Source organism: Leptonotus elevatus, chromosome 19 (assembly GCF_054856555.1).
Source record: "Leptonotus elevatus isolate MCC_2025b chromosome 19, RoL_Lele_1.0, whole genome shotgun sequence".
Taxonomy (NCBI): Eukaryota; Metazoa; Chordata; class Actinopteri; order Syngnathiformes; family Syngnathidae; genus Leptonotus; species Leptonotus elevatus.
The window spans coordinates 16907455-16927457 of NC_141257.1; the positions used below are offsets into that span (position 1 = coordinate 16907455).

Here is a 20003-nt window from a genome sequence, read left to right on the forward strand (position 1 = left end):
TCGTACAGGGACCGAATAGCCCGTATCAGGGGGCCCGGTACCCCATACTCCCGAAGCACCCCCCACAGGACTCCCCGAGGGACACGGTCAAACGCCTTCTCCAAGTCCACAAAACACATGTAGACTGGTTGGGCGAACTCCCACGCACCCTCAAGGATCCTGCTGAGGGTGTAGAGCTGGTCCACTGTTCCACGGCCGGGACGAAAACCACACTGCTCCTCCTGAATCCGAGATTCAACTTCCCGACGGATCCTCCTCTGCAGCACCCCCGAATAGACCTTACCTGGGAGGCTGAGGAGTGTGATCCCTCTAAAGTTGGAACACACCCTCCGGTCCCCCTTCTTAAAAAGAGGAACCACCACCCCGGTCTGCCAATCCAGAGGCACTGTCCCTGATGTCCACGCGATGTTGTAGAGACGTGTCAACCACGACAGCCCCACTACATCCAGAGCCTTTAGGAACTCCGGGCGAACCTCATCCACCCCCGAGGCCCTGCCACCGAGAAGCTTTCCAACCACTTCAGTGACTTCGACCCCAGAGATAGGGGGGCCCACCTCAGAGTCCCCAGACCCTGCTTCCTCAAAGGAAGGCGTGTTGGTGGAATTGAGGAGGTCTTCGAAGTATTCTCCCCACCGATTCACGACGTCCCAAGTCGAGGTCAACAGCACCCCATCTCCACTATACACAGTGTTAATGGCGCACTGCTTTCCCCTCCTGAGACGCCGGATGGTGGACCAGAATTTCCTCGAAGCCGTCCGGAAGTCGTTCTCCATGGCCTCACCGAACTCCTCCCATGTCCGAGTTTTTGCCTCAGCGACCACCGAAGCCGCATTCCGCTTGGCCAGCCGGTACCTGTCAGCAGCCTCCGGAGTCCCACAGGCCAAAAAGGCCCAATAGGACTCCTTCTTCAGCTTGACGGCATCCCTTACCGCTGGTGTCCACCAACGGGTTCGAGGATTGCCGCCCCGACAGGCACCAACCACCTTACGGCCACAGCTCCGATCGGCCGCTTCAACAATGGAAGCACGGAACATGGTCCATTCGGACTCAACGTCCCCCGCCTCCCCCGGGATAACGAAGAAGCTCTGCCGGAGGTGGGCGTTGAAACTCTTTCTGACAGGGGATTCTGCCAGACGTTCCCAGCAGACCCTCACAATACGTTTGGGCCTGCCTGGTCGGACCAGCATCTTACCCCGCCATCGGAGCCAACACACCACCAGGTGGTGATCAGTTGACAGCTCCGCCCCTCTCTTAACCCGAGTGTCCAACACATACGGCCGCAAATCCGATGACACGACTACAAAGTCGATCATCGAACTGCGGCCTAGGGTGTCCTGGTGCCAAGTGCACATGTGGACACCCTTGTGCTTGAACATGGTGTTCGTTATGGTCAGTCCGTGACGAGCACAGAAGTCCAACAACAAAACACCGCTCGGGTTTCGATCGGGGGGGCCGTTCCTCCCAATCACGCCCCTCCAGGTCTCACTGTCATTACCCACGTGAGCGTTGAAGTCCCCCAGCAGAACGAGGGAGTCCCCGGGGGGAGCGCTCTCCAGCACACCCTCCAAGGACTCCAGAAAGGGTGGGTACTGTGAGCTGTTGTTCGGTGCATAAGCACAAACAACAGTCAGGACCCATCCCCCCACCCGTAGGCGGAGGGAGGCTACCCTCTCGTTCACCGGGGTAAACCCCAACGCACAGGCGCCCAGCCGGGGGGCAATGAGTATGCCCACACCTGCTCTGCGCCTCTCACCGTGGGCAACTCCAGAGTGGAATAGGGTCCAGCCCCTCTCGAGAGGATTGGTACCAGAACCCAAGCCGTGTGTGGAGGTGAGTCCGACTATATCTAGTCGGAACTTCTCAGCCTCGCACATCAGCTCGGGCTCCTTCCCTGTCAGAGAGGTGACATTCCATGTCCCCAGAACTAGCTTCAGTAGCCGAGGGTCGGACCGCCAAGGCCCCCGCCTTTGGCTGCCACCCAGCTCACTGCGCACCCGACCCCTTTGGCCCCTTCCACCGGTGGTGAGCCCATGGGAGGGGGGACCCACGTTGCCTTTTTGGGCTGTGCCCGGCCGGGCCCCATGGGTGTAGGCCCGGCCACCAGACGCTCGTCTTCGAGCCCCACCTCCAGGCCTAGCTCCAGAGGGGGGCCCCGGTGACCCGCATCCGGGCAAGGGAAACGAAAATCCAAAGTTTGTATTCATCATTGGGGTCCTTCGAGCCATGCTTTGTCTGGTCCCTCACCTAGGACCTGTTTGCCATGGGTGGCCCTACCAGGGGCATGAAGCCCCGGACAACATAGCTCCCAGGTTCATTGGGACACGCAAACCCCTCCACCACGATAAGGTGATGACTCACGGAGGAGAAAAGAAATAGTGTGTTGTATAATTTTTTTTTCATAGAAAAACTGAAAATATATTGTCGTATATCGTTATCGTGATATAACATAGCCTATATCGTGATAGAAGTTTTTTTCCATATCGCCCAGCACTATTTGACACCCTGCGGCTGCAAGATGGGGTGTTACAAAAAGGATGGAAGGAACCAACTACTGGGGAAACTCGGTGGCAGGTGGTGGTGCCAAAACTTCTACGTGAGCGGGTTCTTAGGGCAGTGCTTGGGGCTCCAGGATCAGGACACTTCGGGGTCAGCAAGACACTCCGCCGACTCCGTCAAGGATTCTACTGGGGCCAACATAGGCGGGATGTGGAGGATCACTGCCACCGGTGTGACAGCTGTACTGCAAAGAAGTGTCCCACTAACAGATCCATCACGCAACTCCAGCAATGTCCAGTAGAGGGCCCCATGCAGAGGGTGGGGATTGATATACTTGGGCCGTTTCCCCGCACGGAGGGCGGAAACCGCTACATCCTAGTGGCCTGACGCCTACTGCTTTCCTGACCAAGAAGCAGGGTTCAGCAGGTTTGGGACAGCTGAAGTGATCCACACAGACCAGGGCAGGAACTTTGAGTCGCGCGTGTTTGCAGCTATGTGTGAAAAATTAGGCTCCCACAAGACCCGCGCCACCCCACTTCATCCTCAAAGTGATGGGCTGGTCGAGAGATTTAATCGCACACTGTCTCAACAGTTAGCAATTGTGACAGCGAGGCATAAAAAAGACTGGGATAGCCAAGTTCCAATTGTGTTAATAGCCTTCCGGTCCACGGTACAAGACTACACATCTTGCTCTCCAGCTCTTCTCATGCTTGGCAGAGAGATCCGGACACCAGCTGAAATGATGGTGGGCCGACCACCTGACGCTGCTGAGGACCCCCCGGGAACGGAGTATGCCAGAAAACTACCACCTGACGCTGCTGAGGAACCCCCGGGACCGGAGTATGCCAGAAAACTTCAAGATCGTCTAGAATCTGCTCATGAGTTCGCCAGATCCAAGCTAATGAGTGTAGGCACAAAGCAGAAGAGGGTGCTATGATGTACAGACCAAGGGATGCCACATGCAGGGGAATTGGTCTGGGTGTACAGCCCTCAAAGAAAGAAGGGCAGGTGCCCGAAGCTGGACAGCGACTGGGTGGGTCCCAGCAAGATCCTGGAGAGAGTGGGGGAAGTTGTGTATCGGGTCCAGCTGCCACCGAGAGGAAGGAAAGTGGTACTGCATCGAGATCGACTGGTACCCTAATATGGGTCCGCTACCCCCTTGGAGCCGGGCTTGCAGGCGGATGTGGGCTCTAGTGTCCAGACCCGTTTTTTCTAGGATGGACTGTCTGGCCTTGACACTGTGCCTAACACAGGGCCAGCCATTACGGGTCAGGGACGGCCCCGCAGAAACCGCAGCCTTCCCCCTAGACATTAGGGAGATTTTATTTGCTTCCTCAGGGACGAGGAAGTTTGAAAGTGGGGGGTTAGTGAAATGAACTAAGTGTGTTGTGTGTTCCGGTGTTACCATTTCTGTTTGGCACTTTTATGTCCGACTGTTAGTAAATGCAACACAGATCTCGCAGGACAGGAGGGACGTTACATGCGGGTTGTTTGCGTGTGTTCTTGGCTTTTCTGCTAGCCCCTTGTGAGTTGTAGTTCTATATTCCGGCGTCAGCTACGGCCAATAGTAGCGTTTGTTAAGATAAATAAAAGGGTGACATCCCAACCAACGTTTGCTGGTGGCGTTCTTGCAAGACGTTACAATACTATAGTTTAGAGTATGCCAATACCAATAACAATTGTACTAATACTCATAACAAAAATGTGTGATGCAAAATTGAAAGAAATGAACATACTTTATTGCAGGGGTGCTTAAGTTCGGTCCTCGAAAGCCCCTATCCAGCCTGTTTTCCAAATTTTTCTCCACTGACACACCTGATTCATGATCAGGATCGTTATCAGGCTTGCTGATTAGCTGATCATTAGATTCAGCTGTGCTGCAGAAGGGAAACATGAAAAACAGGCTGGATAGGGGCTCTCGAGGACCAGACTTGGGCACCACTGCTTTAGACGATTTGAACTTAAGTAACACAACATATAAAGTGAAAAGGGAAATAGCATTAGACTATTAATAGCAGGAAATAAACATAGCCTGTCAGATATAAATGCTATCAACAAATAATATATTAATAATACATTAGGCATGTATAAAGTATAGACACCAAATTAATCTCTACAAATTATTTTAAAACCACCTTTGTGGCAGACCTATATAAAAACTAAAAACATTTATTTACTGATTAGCCAGCATCATCAAGTCCGTCAGCAATACCAATCAGCCAAAAGTGGGCAGCAGAGGGGGATTGGGTGCGTTGTCGTCGAGACTTATTTTGAAGATTTTTTTTCATATTAAAGTAATTTGGCAGTGCTTTGCATTTAGCCTACTATCTTTTCCATTTTAGGAATTTATAGAACCCCTCACTTCGGAAACTGGGTGGAATAGGCGCTCTACAAGAGAAGTTCAATGAACACAGTAGCATAGAAAAAATAAGTTTGTGAAGAAAGGAAGAGAAAAGAGAATAAGGAATAAATCACTGAAAATAGTATATTTCAAAAGTATGACATTAACAGATTACATGCAGGTGGTAAATATTTACTTAAGTCTTTTTTGTAGAAAAGTCACTCATACAGTTGAGATGTTGAGAAGTATTGCTCATCAACTTCTCACAATGAATGCATTTGGTACTAATGAAAGCATAAATGTACATGCTTCATACAGTAAGACACTTTTAGATGAACAACAAAATAAAGCAATATCTCCATGTGCAACAAAATGGTACTCAGCTTTGTGAAACAAATTGTGTCTTCTTCAGAACTTGTGCTACGTATTCGACCTTTCATAATGAAAAGTAAACAGAAACTTAAAGACCTTTTCAAAACTACATGGAATGATAAGGTTGCAAGGTATGCAAGCATGTTAAACACATTTCACTACTAACGGTGTTGAGGTTGGTAGCCACACAATAAGCACAAGAACACTTCTAGCTTGAGGATTAAAACAAAACTTCTAGTGGGAAATGCACATAAATACACTGGTTAACATCAATAACAATAACAAAAAGTCAACAAAAAAGAAAGGTTAAACACAAAAATGACATCGCATTCACATTAATTTTCATTCACTCGAATTCAGTCTTCTGGAGTATCTTCTTCCAAGTTGGTTTGATTGGTTTCTTTATTTTTTCGCACGTCTTCCAATTTTTTGTCCTGTCAAGAGAAAACAAAATTAATTCCAACACCGTAGTGGCAAAACATCACTTGAATAAAGCATGATAATTACTTTCTCCTTGAATTTTTCATTCATTGCTGCCATCATTGCTGTGCGTTTGTCTTTGTTGGCTTCCATTTTTTGATTGAGTTTCTCCTCAGCCATTTTGCTGAAATTGTTGTTCTCCTCCATAGCTTTCTGCTGCACCTCTTTTTCATGCTCACGTTTTTCTGCTAAATGCTTCAAAACCTCAGCTTCATGATTCTGGAAAAGAAAAACAGAAATGTTATTCCTATATCATTATTCTCATGGAGAATTGTCGCTGTCCTATGAAAAACACTTATGTCCTTTTTTGGGATGTCTGTGTTCAGTTTAATCCCATAAACGTAAAAAAAATATCACACAAATTCACATAAGTGTTTTTCACAGGACAGCGGCGAAATGGAACGTTGGAATACATTTTAATAAACATTTTTTTTCCAATTTTTGGACACATGCCCTGGCAAACTACTTCAACAACTAAATGAAGCAAACAATTTCTACCCTGCGTCTTTCTTCTGCCGCATCCAGCTTCCTCTGAATTTCCTCCAGTGAGACATCCTTTTTCTTTGGGGGTGCCAAGGGGAAGTCACCCTTAGTGTCTGGGGTAGGAACACCAAGGATAACCTCAAACGCCTGGCCAGAGGCCCGCTTGTCAAGTTCCTTGACCTGAATATCTATAGAGGGGTGTACAATAAAATCAGCAAATCAAAACAATTCAGTGTTATTATGAATAAGAATAACAGACATATTCACCTTTGGGGGCTGCCATCTAGAAATGATGCTCGTTGATTTACCTTAAAAGGAGCAAATGTGTTGTGATTCATTAATTTGACTATACAAAACAGCAAATCTTAGAAACTAAGCTCAGTGACGACACCCCATGGCCTTTTACAAAACTACAATCAACCACCGCCCATCCTAAAAAAAACAAAAAAAACGTCTTGGCGTCAGCAATCGTCCACATTGAGTCCTATTTCACTCAATTTTGCTAAGATTTCGTTGATGTAAATAAGCAAATATTTAAACAGCATCTTGCATGGATAAATGATAATGTGAGTTCTCAATGGATTGGGGCACTGAAGAGATGCGAACGATAAAATATTACATAATTACGCATTTGAGAAAGATTGTCAACTCAGGGAAATAAGTGGAGTGGAATGGTGAATTTCATGGAGCAACCGTTTCCTGTGATGAAATTATATGAGGGATACTTGCATGATAGGTCACACATTAACGTTGGAATGCTCACACTAATAATGTTTAAAACAACAACAACAAATGTGATCGCATTCATATATCCACACATCAATGCATGACCTAATTACAAAGGGGTTGGGTGAATGACACCATGCAATACCGTTTGACGATCCTTGTTATGTTACTCCATTATGTGCATTTATTGTTTTTGGTGTGGCATGAACAACAATGTGTTATCTACAACCCCCACCTCGGTAGCACAGGCATGACAATCCCCATCGAACAAAGACGCCCTGACGGCCGCTCCTCAGACCAGCAGCAAACAAAGACGCACTCACATCAGGTCACGGATAAACAATTTATTGGCGTCCCAGTGGCGAAAGCGTCGCTTAAATTAAGCACACAACTATTGGCGAATCATACATGCGCAAACTGACCGTTCAATGTAAAGCAAATTTATCATAACGACTAACAATCACGTCGCTCCCAAAATGCCGACATACGGAAAACATCATTACATTAATGATACATCGCTCATATAACAGTGAAATAATCTAGACAATCGATTCACAACGAAACGGCAAAATAAAATGTTTGCCTTACAGTGCAAATAGGCCATAAGCATGATTTCGGCATCATCCTTTCAAACATCATGAAATCAGTTTCACGCATATACTTACAAATGTGTCTCGCACACAGTGACAAATGTGATTTGTATCACACCCACTTTGCACCTGAACGATTCTTGCACACTAATCGCACGAGTATGGCACTGGCAGCGCGCAAATAAATACTGTATGTTACAGCCAATGTCGTCATACTGGTTGCACAGCCATTGGCTGATTCGATTCGTTGTGTGCATACACTGGAAAGGGGGGTGGTGTGGGGACTCATTTGAATTGACTTCATTTAATTGAACATGATTAAAATGCGGTAAACTGACATGTTCCCATCTTCTCTTCACACAACGACACATTATAAAACAAAGGATTCCTGTTAATTTTACAATTAAAAATGATAATTCCTCAATTTGAATATTAATTGACAGTACTGTAGTATAAATTTAAAATGATCAAAACACATAAGATATATGTCTTCAGAATACAATAGTGATAGTATTAAATTGATTTTGTTGCCAATATTTTTATTGCGCTTGTAAAAAAACAGCCTATATGTAAAAATACCATAATATGCAAAAACATCACGCTGCCTTAAGTGCCATACAGATGATCCAATATATCTGAAATTGTAAAGATTGTTTAAGAAATTCCTTTAACATGACTTTTGAAAGTGAGTGGACCTACCCCTCTCGTGCCAGGGTATGATTATTAATTTTTTTGCTAATCTGTACCCACAGTTTAGCAATCGGTTCACACAGTTTACTAATCTGAACCCAGAGTTTAGTAAACTGTACCCACAGTTTAGTAATCCGTTTTTTCCAGTTTAGTAATGTTTTTACAGTTTAGTAAATTGTACCCAGTTTAGTAATCTGTTTTTACAGTTTACTAAATTGTACCCATAGTTTAGCAAATTGGATTCTGTAGTATACACATGGTCGTACATCTGTAACGGTAACTTCAATTTTGATGTTATATTGTTAATGGTGTTAGTGTTGTAGCGCTGAGTTTTGTGAATCCCTTAACTGTCATGAAGTGATTTCTCATATACCCCCACCCCCTATTATAGCAAATGTACGGAAAGTTAATATTTCTATTGTTTGTGGGGGTCTATATACCACTAATACTGCGCCTGCAATGCATGTTTGTCTCAGTTAAATCTTCTGTGCGCCAAACATTCGCAGCATTTTAAACTGCTCGCCGTAAGCACCCACCGCATCATATCCTCGAAATGGTTTTACTTTCACTTTAGTGTGCATGGTCTTTCTGGCACATCAGTTCGGGGGAAGGATGGGTTCTGGTTCCTTAGCAACAGGCTCTGGGTCGTAGAGACGTGACGGGGCGTCTGGCTTGACGTTACGAGACCCCGGCCTGTAAGTGAGAGAGAAGGAAAAACGGTTAAAGAACAGCGCACACCTGGCCTGGTGTGGGTTGAGTCTCTTGGCTTTGCGTATGTATTCTAGGTTCTTGCGATCAGTCCAGACTACAAACGGATGCTTCGCCCCCTCAAGCCAGTGCCTCCATTCTTCCAAGGCAATTTTGACAGCCAGAAGCGCTCTGTCCCCTACATTATAGTTACGCTCTGCCTTGGATAGTCGTCGTGACAAGAAGGCACAGGGATGCATCTTTCCATCCTTCTCTGCACGCTGAGACAGAACGGTTCCGATCCCCTCATTGGAAGGGTCCACTTCCACAACAAATTGCCGCTGTGGATCTGGCATTGTGAGGATTGGTGCTATGACAAAGCGTTGTTTGAGAGCTTGGAACGCGGCTTCCGCCTCCGGGGACCAGCTGAACCTCACCAGAGGAGAGGTGAGGGCATGCAGAGGGGCAGCTATTGTGCTGAACCCTCTGATGAAGTGCCTGTAAAAGTTAGCAAACCCAAGGAATTGCTGAACCTTCTTGCGGCTAACAAGTGTGGGCCACTCCCTCACGGCGCTACTTTTAGCTGGATCCATCTGTACCTTCCCTGGGGCTACGACAAAGCCCAGGAAGGACATGGTTTTGGCATGAAAAACACTTTTCTCTGCCATGACTAGGTACTCGTAATGGCAACTAGCTCGTTGAAGATGATAAAACACGGATGACATGACAGGGAGGGGATAATGGTATTTGATTACAATGTCATTAAGTGTGGGGCTTTAGTCTTTACAAGGCTGTAAGGAACCATCCTTTTTCCCCCACAAAAAACCCCCCCGCTCCCGCTGGTGATGACGAAGGACGAATCAGTCCAGCCTTCAGGGAAGTTTCGATGTATTCCTTCATGGCTGCCTTCTTTGGTCCTGAAACAGAGTATAGGCGGCCCTTGGGAATGGTGGAACCTGGAATCAGCTTTATGGCACAGTCATAGGCACGATGCGGTGGGAGCGACATGGCTTTGGTCTTGTTGAATACCTCCTGGAGGTGATGATAGCAAGGATGCACTATGCTCAGATCTGGATATTCAGAGTCTGTGAAGGAATGAACAGAAATATGATTAACAGTTGTAAAGTCCGCTTCCTGAATTGGTGAACCAACCCCATGGCTCACACAATACTTTCCCCATCCCAAAACGTCACCAGTCAACCAGTTCACATGGAGATTGTGTTCACGCAACCATGGGTGTCCCAGGACCAGAGTCTGTGAAGGAGACTGAAACACATGAAAAACTAGGTGCTCCTTATGTTTGCCAACTTGAAGCTCGATGGGTTCTGTGATGTGTGTAATGGTGAATAACTCACTACCATTAAGTGCCCTAGCCTTAATGGGTGTAATCAGCGGCTCAGTCTTGCCACTAAAATGTCTCACAAGCCCCCAGTCTATCAGGCTCTCATCTGCCCCAGAGTCTATCAGGGCATGGAAGTCTGTGGATGTTGTGCGGTGAATGATTTTCACTGGTGTGAGTTTTTGTGGGGCCGACTCTGGAGTCGTAACTTGACTCACCGCTTTGGTCCTTTTGGCTGGGCAGGCGGACACGAGGTGATCTTGGTTCCCGCAGTAAAAGCACCGACCTTCCAGCTGTCGGTGCCGTCTTTCCTCCAGCGAGAGCCGCGCTCTGCCAAAGTCCAAGTCCAGAGGCAGATCAACTGGGACGAGCAGCTCTTGGATGGACGTCGCCAGGCCCTTGAGGAAGACGTCATAGAGCACTATGGAGTTCCAGCCACTCTCTGCCGCAAGAGTGCGGAAGTGGATGGCATAGTCACTCATGGAGTATTTTCCTTGTTTCAGGCTGCTTAGCTGCCTGGCCTTTTCCCGGTCTGAACAGGCTGGATCAAAGACCCTTTAAAGGGCGGCTCGGAAGTTTGTGACGGAGCCGCAGAGTGGGGAATTGCGTGCCCATTCTACCGTGGCCCAGACTCTGGCTCTCCCAGTCAGATGGGAAATCATGAAGGCCACCCGGGATCGATCTGTGGGAAAGGCCTGGGGGGGGAGTGCTCAAAATGAATGTCACAGTCATTCAGAAATGCCTTGCATTTTCCTGGCTCCCCAGAGAATCGCTCAGGGGAGGCTAGCTTGATTCCCAACCCGGCATACGGCACGGGTGGAACCGGCGTGGCTCTCTTGCACGGCAGGAGGGCTAGTGGTGCGACGCAGGTGGTCCAGATGGTCCCGTACCTGTGCTGAGATCTGACCCATTTGCGCTGCCATTGCTGTCTGAAATCTCTCTTGCTGGGAGAGACGGGCTTCCTGAGCTTGCTGTGCTGCGGTCATTTGCTCCCTCTCTGCTGGGTCCATACTGTCCAAAGTGTACTGAGAAGGCGTGGCAGATTAAACATAAAACTCCTCGTTTAGAGGGAAAAACAAAGGCTATAAAATGTTAAACTAAAGGCGCTCCAAAAGGGAGGACATCTAATCTACAAACAAAACAAAAGCACTCCTAAACTAAAACTATACTGTGGCTATACAAAGTTACAAACAAAAGTTCACACAGAAGACAGGACAACAAGGCTGAGGACTATGACTGTGACTGGACTAGAGTGACTGACGAAAACAAGACGGGAGATGCAGACAATTTAACACATGAAGGTAATGGGAAACAGGTGGACACAATCAGGAATCAGAATCACTGACGCCACATGAGGAAGGGCAAGTGACCTGAAATAAATCAGAATTTTCAAAATAAATTCATTCATTCATTCAATTAAATTCATTGAAAATTAGAGAAAGGTTGAAATCGAGAAAAAAAAGAGGTGTGCATCATCCAGCTGACTGATTTGGGGTCAATAGGTCACATGACCTGGAAGCTATTGAGCAAAATTGAATTTTTTTGCAAGGAAAAATATCATTAATAATAAGAGGAGACCTAAAATGAAAAAAAGTAAGAGGTGTGCAACATCCAGCAGACATGCCACTACCATGCAGCACTGATTTTGGGTCAATAGGTCACATGACCTGGAAGATATTGAGCATAAATGCAAATTTTTGTTGAAAAAATTAATTAAAAATAAGATGAGACCTAATATTAAAAATGAAAAGGTGTGCATCATCCAGCAGACATACCATTACGATGCAGCACTGATGGGTTTGGGATTTTGTCACCAATAAATGGTAAATGGTACTTCTTTTATATAACGATTTTCCACCTTAAAAGGCCCTCAAAGTGCTTTACATTCAACTCCTCATTCACTTACTGATGACGCAGCATCAGGAGCAACTGGAGGTTCAGTATCTTGCTTAAGGATACTTCGACATGATCACATCAGCATGGGACCAAACCCAATTTACAATTAGCTGTACTCCTAGTAGACCAGTGATGTGGCGTGATGTGATGATGATGCTTAATACAGCCATCTATTTGCACTGCTATGTTTCCCTGTTTTTATTTAATAGTGCTGTCAAAGTTAAAGCATTAACTCAATGATTAATCACAAAAAAAATATCAGATTAATCATGTATTAACGCAGATTAATCACTATTAATTTTGAGCCCGGATGATCCTTTAGCTGACAGCGGATGGGTTTACGTTAAAGGCACAGGTTGTGTTTGAGCAATAAACATAACTTTGGATTAAAGTAAAGCATTTATTAAATGTTTGCATATGACATTCAGAATATTTGTTCATGTCAAAAATATTGGGATAATTAGTTTTTCTTTTTAAAGAAGGATGAGAGTGAGCAGTGGATCAACAACATTTAAAAAAAATGTACTCATAACATTAAATGTAAATAAACACATAAAAGATGCTCTTCAAATTTGGCGGGCATTTTTTTTTTTTATATATATATCCATCCATCCATTTTCTTAACCGATTGTCCTCACAAGCGTTGCGGGGGATGCTGGAGCCTATCCCAGCTGGCTTCGGGCAGTAGACGGGGTACATCCTGAACTGGTTGCCAGCCAATCGCAGGACACACAGAGACGAACAACCATTCACACTCACAATGACACCTATGGACAATTTGGAGTGTTCAATTAACCTGCCACGCATGTCTTTGTAATGTGGGAGGAAACCGGAGTATCCGGAGAAAACCCACGCAAGCACGGGGAGAACATGCAAACTCCACCCAAGAAGGCCGAAGCCCGGACTCAATATCTCACGTCCTCAGCACTGGGAGGTATATATATATATATGCCATATATATATATGGCATATGTGAGACATGGTACCACGAGGAGTGTTTGGGCATTAGTGAAAAGGAATTAAAAAAAGCAAGGGCAGCAAAAGTGTGGAAGTGCGACCTGTGCAAATAAATATTCAATTGATCACTGTGCGCCAATAAATATGTGCTATGGAGTTTTCATTTCATTTTTTTTTTTTTACAGTTTTTTTTAGCGGTCTAAATGTGTTTCCTTCCCTCTCCCTAGACATTGGGTGAGAAACTCGGTTAACCGGGAGGGACTCAGAATAAAGCTGCTGCTCCTCCACATTTGGCATGCATGCTGGATGTTGCACAGCTCTTATTTTTTTTCATTTCAGCTCTCCTCTTATTTTCAATGATTTTTTTTCAACAAAAAATTGCATTTTTGCTCAATAGCTTCTAGGTCACGTGACCTATTGACCCCAAATCAGTGCTGTATCATAGTGGCATGTCTGCTGGATGTTGCACACCTTTAAATTTTTAATATTAGGTCTCCACTTATTTGTAATGAATTTTTCGCTGCAAAAGTTTGCATTTTTGCTCAATAGCTTCCAGTTCATGTGTCCGATTGACCCAAATCAGTGCTGCATCATAGTGGCATGTCTGCTGGATGTTGCACACCTCTTATTTTTTCATCTTAGATCTCCTCTTATTTTTTATGATTTTTTTCCAACAAAAAATTAGCATTTTTGCTCAATAGCTTCTAGGTCACGTGACCTATTGACCCCAAATCAGTGCTGTATCATTTGTCTTTGCTACATTGTTGGGCCCATACACGCATGTTTTTCCAGGTTTAACTACCATTGTGGGGACCGACTTTAAATTGTGGGGATATTTTGGTGGTCCCCACAAGTTCAGACCTCTTTTTGAGGGTCAAGACTTGGTTTTAGAGTTTAGGTTTGAATTGGGTTATGGTTGAGGTTAGGGTAAGGAATGGGGGTAGGCAATCATTTTTGATGGTTGGGGTCTCTTGAGGTCTCCCTGATTTGTTGGAATTTAGATGTTTCTGGGGTTGGTAAAGGACTCTGGTTGGTGGCCGGTGGGTGGTGTCTGGTCGGTGCTGGATTTCACTTTCCTTTCTTTAGTCCTTCCTCGGGTCTCCTGACGGCCTCACGACTCTGGCTGGAAGTGTTCGGTTTAGGTGAACGGTATGGGATTTTTAAATAGGTTTTAGGTGAACTAATGAATACACACTCGCACGCACGCACACACACGCACGCACATACAAAATAAAAATAAATAAATAAATAATAAAAAGAGAGCAATGATGATGACATGTCAAATCAATAATAATACAATACTGAGCTCTCCCAAAAAAATAACAAAAAAAATAAAAATAATTTCATACACTTAAAGCAACCAAACTTAAGCTGCACAGGGGAAATGTTTTCAATGACTTAAATACATCCTTTCAAAATGAAACTGTAACTCCTGAGGAGATACTGGTGGAGGTCGAAATGTTCCAACCCAATGGTTCCATGGAAAAAGAAGAAGATAATGGTGGTGTGTTACGTCAGTGGTCCTCAACCCTGGTCCTCGGGGACCGGTGTCCAACCTGTTTTCCATGTCTCCCGCAGCCAACACAGGTGATTCATATCATCAACTAATTAGCAAGCTCTGAAGAAGCCTGATAACGATTCCCACCTGTGTTGGCTGTAGGAGACATGGAAAACAGGCTGGATACCGGTCCCCGAGGACCAGGGTTGAGGACCACTGTGTTACGTGACGCGTTAAGTGAGTACTGGGAGACATTCTTCAGTAAATGCACCAATGGAGGCACAATGAAGATACCAATGACCCGACACGAAAGACGAATAGGTTAACATAGCTAAAGTCATGGTCCTGGGATACAACATGGGTCAATATTTTCCCATAGCATTGACCAAGCCCTTCATTTTGCATTGTCTAGGTGTTGAAGTGGTTGAAACTGACCTGCTTTCGGCATTTTTACACACAATTCCCTCTGAAGAATAAGAAGTGACTGAACAAGCAATGGATGATTTTCTGTCTATCGCTGGATCTGAGGAGTGGATTGATTTCCTGGACACTCATGAAATTAAAGTCGTTGTCAATAAGGCAAATGTGAAGAAAACTTTAATTGAGGTGGCACATAAAGAACTAGTTCAAGATCCTGCATATATAGCAGAGTGCTGGTCCAATGTACTGAAGGAACTGAAATTACCACTGGGAGGCTTGGATGAGGTATATGCTGCCCTTAACCCAACACCAAGAAGGGTAATCACCATGTTACAGCACGAGAGCCTTAACATGAAGGAAATGCAGAGTTTTGAATTCCTGAAAAAATTCATCAGGAGCTGCAATGAACGTCGGCTGAAGAAGTTTCTTCGATTCTGCACCGGTAATCTGTTCTCTTTTCAATTCATTGTAATTTGTACTTGTGAAATATATTTAATACAGTACACTAATTGTTCATTGTAAAAAATAAAAAATATATACAGTGAGGAAAATAAAAAGTATTTGAACAACCTGCGATTTTGCAAGTTGCAATTTTCTTCATAGGTGCATCTCTATTGTGAGAGACACAATCTAAGATAAAAACTCAGGAAATCATATTGCATGATTTTTAAAGAATGCAATATGATTGGCACATATTCAAATACTTATTTCCTGTTCTAATATACAAATAAATTCTTAAAAAATCATGCTACATGATTTCCTGAGTTGTTATTTTAGATTGTGTCCCTCACAGTGGACATGCACCTATGAAGAAAATTTCAGACCGCTTCATAATTTAATTTAAAAAGCGGGTGGACTTGCAAAATCACAGGGTTATACTTATACTTATACTTATAATGATCTGCACTAATTCTCCACTTCCGGTGAAACTTAAATTGTTACAGGAGGAAGTTGAACTTTTTTTTTTCTGGTGTGGCAGCAATATGCTTATGTAAAAAATAACTGAACTATTGCATTGATTTTTATGCTTCAATTCTCAACATTTTTCTGAAAATGCCTAATTCTCAAGGCGTATGCCAGGTGTAATGGACATATGACATCTACTGGCCAAAGAAGCTACCGCATCCACTTATTTATTTACTGTGTAGATCAGTGAGTCAAAAAGTACTGTACTGTATTGTCCTTTGCTATGATCCAACCTTTTCTTCTCTCCTTGACCCCATGACATATTCTAACTGAAATTACTAAAGGTGGAATACAGATTCGGAAATGTGACTTTCTGAAGAGGCCCAGTAATGCAGTGAAATCAAGTGTCCTACTTCGATTGGCTAGTTTTCCTTGAAAATTATTTTTTACCTGTATTTTTTGTGTGATTTGATTAATGAACTAACCAACCAACTTGTGGGTTAGAAAAGTACAATTTAATGAGTCCCCTCTATTACCAAAATTAACATATTTGCTTATGTTATGGAAGTTGACTAAATGCTTTAAAATACCATGATGTGTGTCCTTTAAAAAATGTTTTAGTGTGGGTCACACATAGTCCATTGATGCATACACAGCTATTGAAGCCAACAATTACAGGGCATGTGAGTGAGGATATGAAGTTTGTGTCGTATAGTGGGGGGTAATATTTGATGTGGTACTAACATCTTATTTTTGCTTTTATTCCAAAGGTGCAGATCTTTTAGTGGCTCAGAAGATATACATGCAAATTTTTGAGCCGAAGAGACCATTTACAAGGAGACCAATGTCCCATACATGTGGCTGTGTTCTGGAGATGGCCAACAACTATGGGTCATACCCTGAGTTGGCAGAGGAATTTGAAAATGTACTTGATGCAAACATGTGGGTGATGGACATAATTTAGTTTTCATTGAAACAACATCTTTGTCCCCCTCAATCTCAAGTGTAGCCAGATCACTACAAATGTTTATACCTGTATCTGTTCTACACAAATAGATCTGAATCTTTTGTCTCAGAGATCTTGGCAGCTGCTTTGTCTAGGATATGTTTGTTGATATTTTGTGATGTACCATTGTATGGTCGGATTGTTTGGGGCCAGATTTACAGTTTTATACAGGCAAATTGTATACTCTTATGTTGAAAATGTGCATTGTTTACATTTATTGACTGAGGAATCATTGTTTGAAATTTTTTGTGCAAAATTAGAAAGCACTTTTTGTGGTAATACTGCACACAACTTTGTTGGCCACCATTGAATAAAAGTGAAAATGAAAACCTATATATATATATATATATATATATATATATATATAGTTATTTTCATTTCTATTTCTTTTTAAATTTAATTTCAAAATTATACTTTTTATATCCGTTTTTATTTTCACTTTTAGTCATTTATTTATTTATGGATATATATATATATATATATATATATATATATATATATATATATATATATATATATATATATATATATATGTAGTGTTGTCCACATTAATTATTTTTAATTACGCTGATTGAAGCGGGCGCTACGGACCATTCCTGTCAGAGAATCAAGACTCCAGAATGTCTTGAATGCTTTAATGGCAGCAGGTGGTATATTATTTACATGAGCATTGTGTGTGAGTAAGTTTGTATGTGTGTGTGTGGTATGAAAAAGAAGAAACAATATGCAGAAACTAGAAAAATGTCCGCGGAAATTTTGAATGGGACTGCTGACTCTTGCAAGGTGGAAAGAAAAGTAGTAGTAATTGTAGTTGTAGTAATTTTAGTAGTAGTCAAATGGCCAAGATGGCCGCCGACCCGGGTGGGCGAGGGGGAGAGTCCTTGGCGTACCTAATCAATTGGCCAAGCCTACAGTACACCAAGAAAAAAAGGGGGTGAGTTGAGCTCAACAATGAGAGAGATGATTGGCTGAGGCAATTGCTATGCAGAAGTGAGAGACCAGGCAGTATAGCTAAAAAAGCACTATTTAAATAGCAGTCCATTCCATTGCATTTAAAAAAAAATAAAAAATAATGTTGTGGTTTTTTTTTTAATGTATTTAAAAAAATGGAAATAAGCTGAACAGTTGAAAATTTGAGCGATTGGAATCGGTCAAGAAATGTGGAAGATAACCATAATGAACTAAAAGTATCTTACTGTCGCTTTAAGAAACATTCACGCACACACATTTGACTTTAACATGTTGGAGACATCACGCACACACATTCAACTGAAATGTATGAGAAACGCTTACCTCGAACAAAAGCCTCTCACGACTTAACGGTTGAAGATGCAGATTCCAGAAATGGCTCGTTAGAACGGCAAGGGTTTGGGGAACGCGAGCATGTTCTCATTTTTTTTAATCGGATGAAAAAATTAGAGCAGGTTGAAAAAAATGAAGAGAAAAAGCAGACCAAATTAACATGGAAAAGATAGGCGACAAAGTCCGACTTCTCCTCGCTTAAAGTGAAAAAAAAAAGGTACTAAATGACACCTTAGCCAAATAAAAGTGGGTTTGTCTGAAAGAAGACCCTTGTGACTACAAAATGTGCGAATTTGATGTTTAGTGAGCAAAGATTGTGGCCATGGTGACGAGTTGAAGTGAAACTTTTCGAGATAGATTTTTGTCTCTCTTCACTGTGACGTTAATTGCTTTGCTCTAACAGACGCAATACACACTGTTAACTCTTTGACTGCCAGACGTTTTCAGAAAAGGGATGCCGTCAGTGCCAGCCGATTTAAGCATTTTGACTGATCTTTCAAGGTCCACAGAAAATGTTCTGTTTGGACTATGGAAACACACGTACTACCAAATGAAAGATTGGACTTTCATCTTTCATCAGAAAAAAAAAGTTTGTTTCTACCTTATTCCGTTCTTTAGTAATCAACAATAGAAAATGGTTAGTTTGACCCAATTTCGCCTGTTTTGGACCAAAATACGAAGAAATCAAGCTTTTAGTGAAACGATATTATTTCATGCATTCTAGTGAATTTGACACTTCTTTTTGTCCATGAATGATGCCACAAACACCTAAATAGTGCTTTACTTCTATAAAACACTACCACCAAGAATGAAAAAGTGTTTTTTGATAGCAAAATACGTTTATTTACATTCAACAGTGTAACAATTTGACAACAATTTGGCAAACTATTTACAAATGTGTGCTCGGAGTCATCATCATCATCATCATCAATCTGCATTGGTCGATGCCAACTCTCCATCGCCCGATCGAATGTCCGATTGTGTAGAAGTACCCGGTCGGCTATTGTGCGCGTTTTGCGGCCTTAGCAGCGGTAGCCGCGCTAGCCGCGCTTAGCCGGTGAGGCTTACTACGTGATCATAATAGTCGCGTCAAGGCTTCCAACTTTGGCGTCAAGCTCGGAGTCATCATCATCGTCGACATCAATGCGCTTTTTAGTATTGATTGATGCTTTCCGTCTTTGAAAAAAATGCTCAAGCGTGAGCTGCTTGCAACCGGTTGCTTGGTCAAGCCATTGTGGCTTGACCAGGCCATTGTCTCCTCAACACTCTAGCTCCGCCTCACGTCTTCTACTGACGCCCACGGTGGGCGGCCCATCCAACCTTGTGCAAAGAGAGTCATCGCTGCCCTCTAGGGGCCAAAACGAGTCTTTTACTAATCAGATCTGCCTGATACTTTCAGCACAGCTGCCCAAGGCTTTCCTGCACCCGTTTTCAAAAAAACCCAAAAAAAACATAGGGGACGTCTTTTAACGTCCTCGGCGCCCTTCCCTAGGTTTATGCTAAACATTTTATAACGTTTATGGCAGTCAAAGAGTTAAAAGGCAATTTTTCTCCCTTTCGCTCACTCTCTTTCAACCCGCACAGGGGGGAGAGCTTTCATTCCTTAAAAAATTTTTTTGACACTGAGCTAAAGATGGGAAAAATTGCAACAAAATGAGCTAAAAATCTTATTGGCTGAATAACGTATATGCGCGTGTATCGTGGCTTGGAAAAAGGTGCTTGATTTTTGGACGTTTGTTCCCCTTTTCCATTCATTCCAATGGGACTTTTTTGGGAATTGCGTCGCCATGGTAACTCGGAATTCCAAGAAAAGT

At 43.4% G+C, this 20003-nt stretch overlaps 1 protein-coding gene and 1 pseudogene across 1 annotated transcript; one reads left to right on the plus strand and one right to left on the minus strand.

Annotated features, from left to right (window-relative positions):
* Positions 1-4963: 4963 nt before the first annotated feature.
* stmn1a (stathmin 1a) lies at positions 4964-7715 on the minus strand. The gene is made up of 5 exons (XM_086063379.1): positions 7564-7715; positions 6440-6480; positions 6188-6360; positions 5717-5908; positions 4964-5643 (listed from the first exon to the last, which is right to left on the minus strand). Exons 2-5 carry the CDS (start codon positions 6453-6455, stop codon positions 5566-5568), a joined length of 459 nt encoding a protein of 152 aa, XP_085919505.1. The 5' UTR covers positions 6456-6480; positions 7564-7715; the 3' UTR covers positions 4964-5565.
* Positions 7716-14410: 6695 nt separating this feature from the next.
* LOC147158179 (uncharacterized) lies at positions 14411-16845 on the plus strand (annotated as a pseudogene).
* Positions 16846-20003: the final 3158 nt, after the last annotated feature.

Excerpts from the sequence above, each read along its gene's own strand:
- stmn1a (XM_086063379.1), bottom strand. Across the intron at positions 5,909-6,187 it reads CGGCAGAAGAAAGACGCAGG|AATCATGAAGCTGAGGTTTT; the intron begins GTAGAAATTGTT and ends TTTCTTTTCCAG. Across the intron at positions 5,644-5,716 it reads ATGAAAAATTCAAGGAGAAA|GACAAAAAATTGGAAGACGT; the intron begins GTAATTATCATG and ends TTCTCTTGACAG.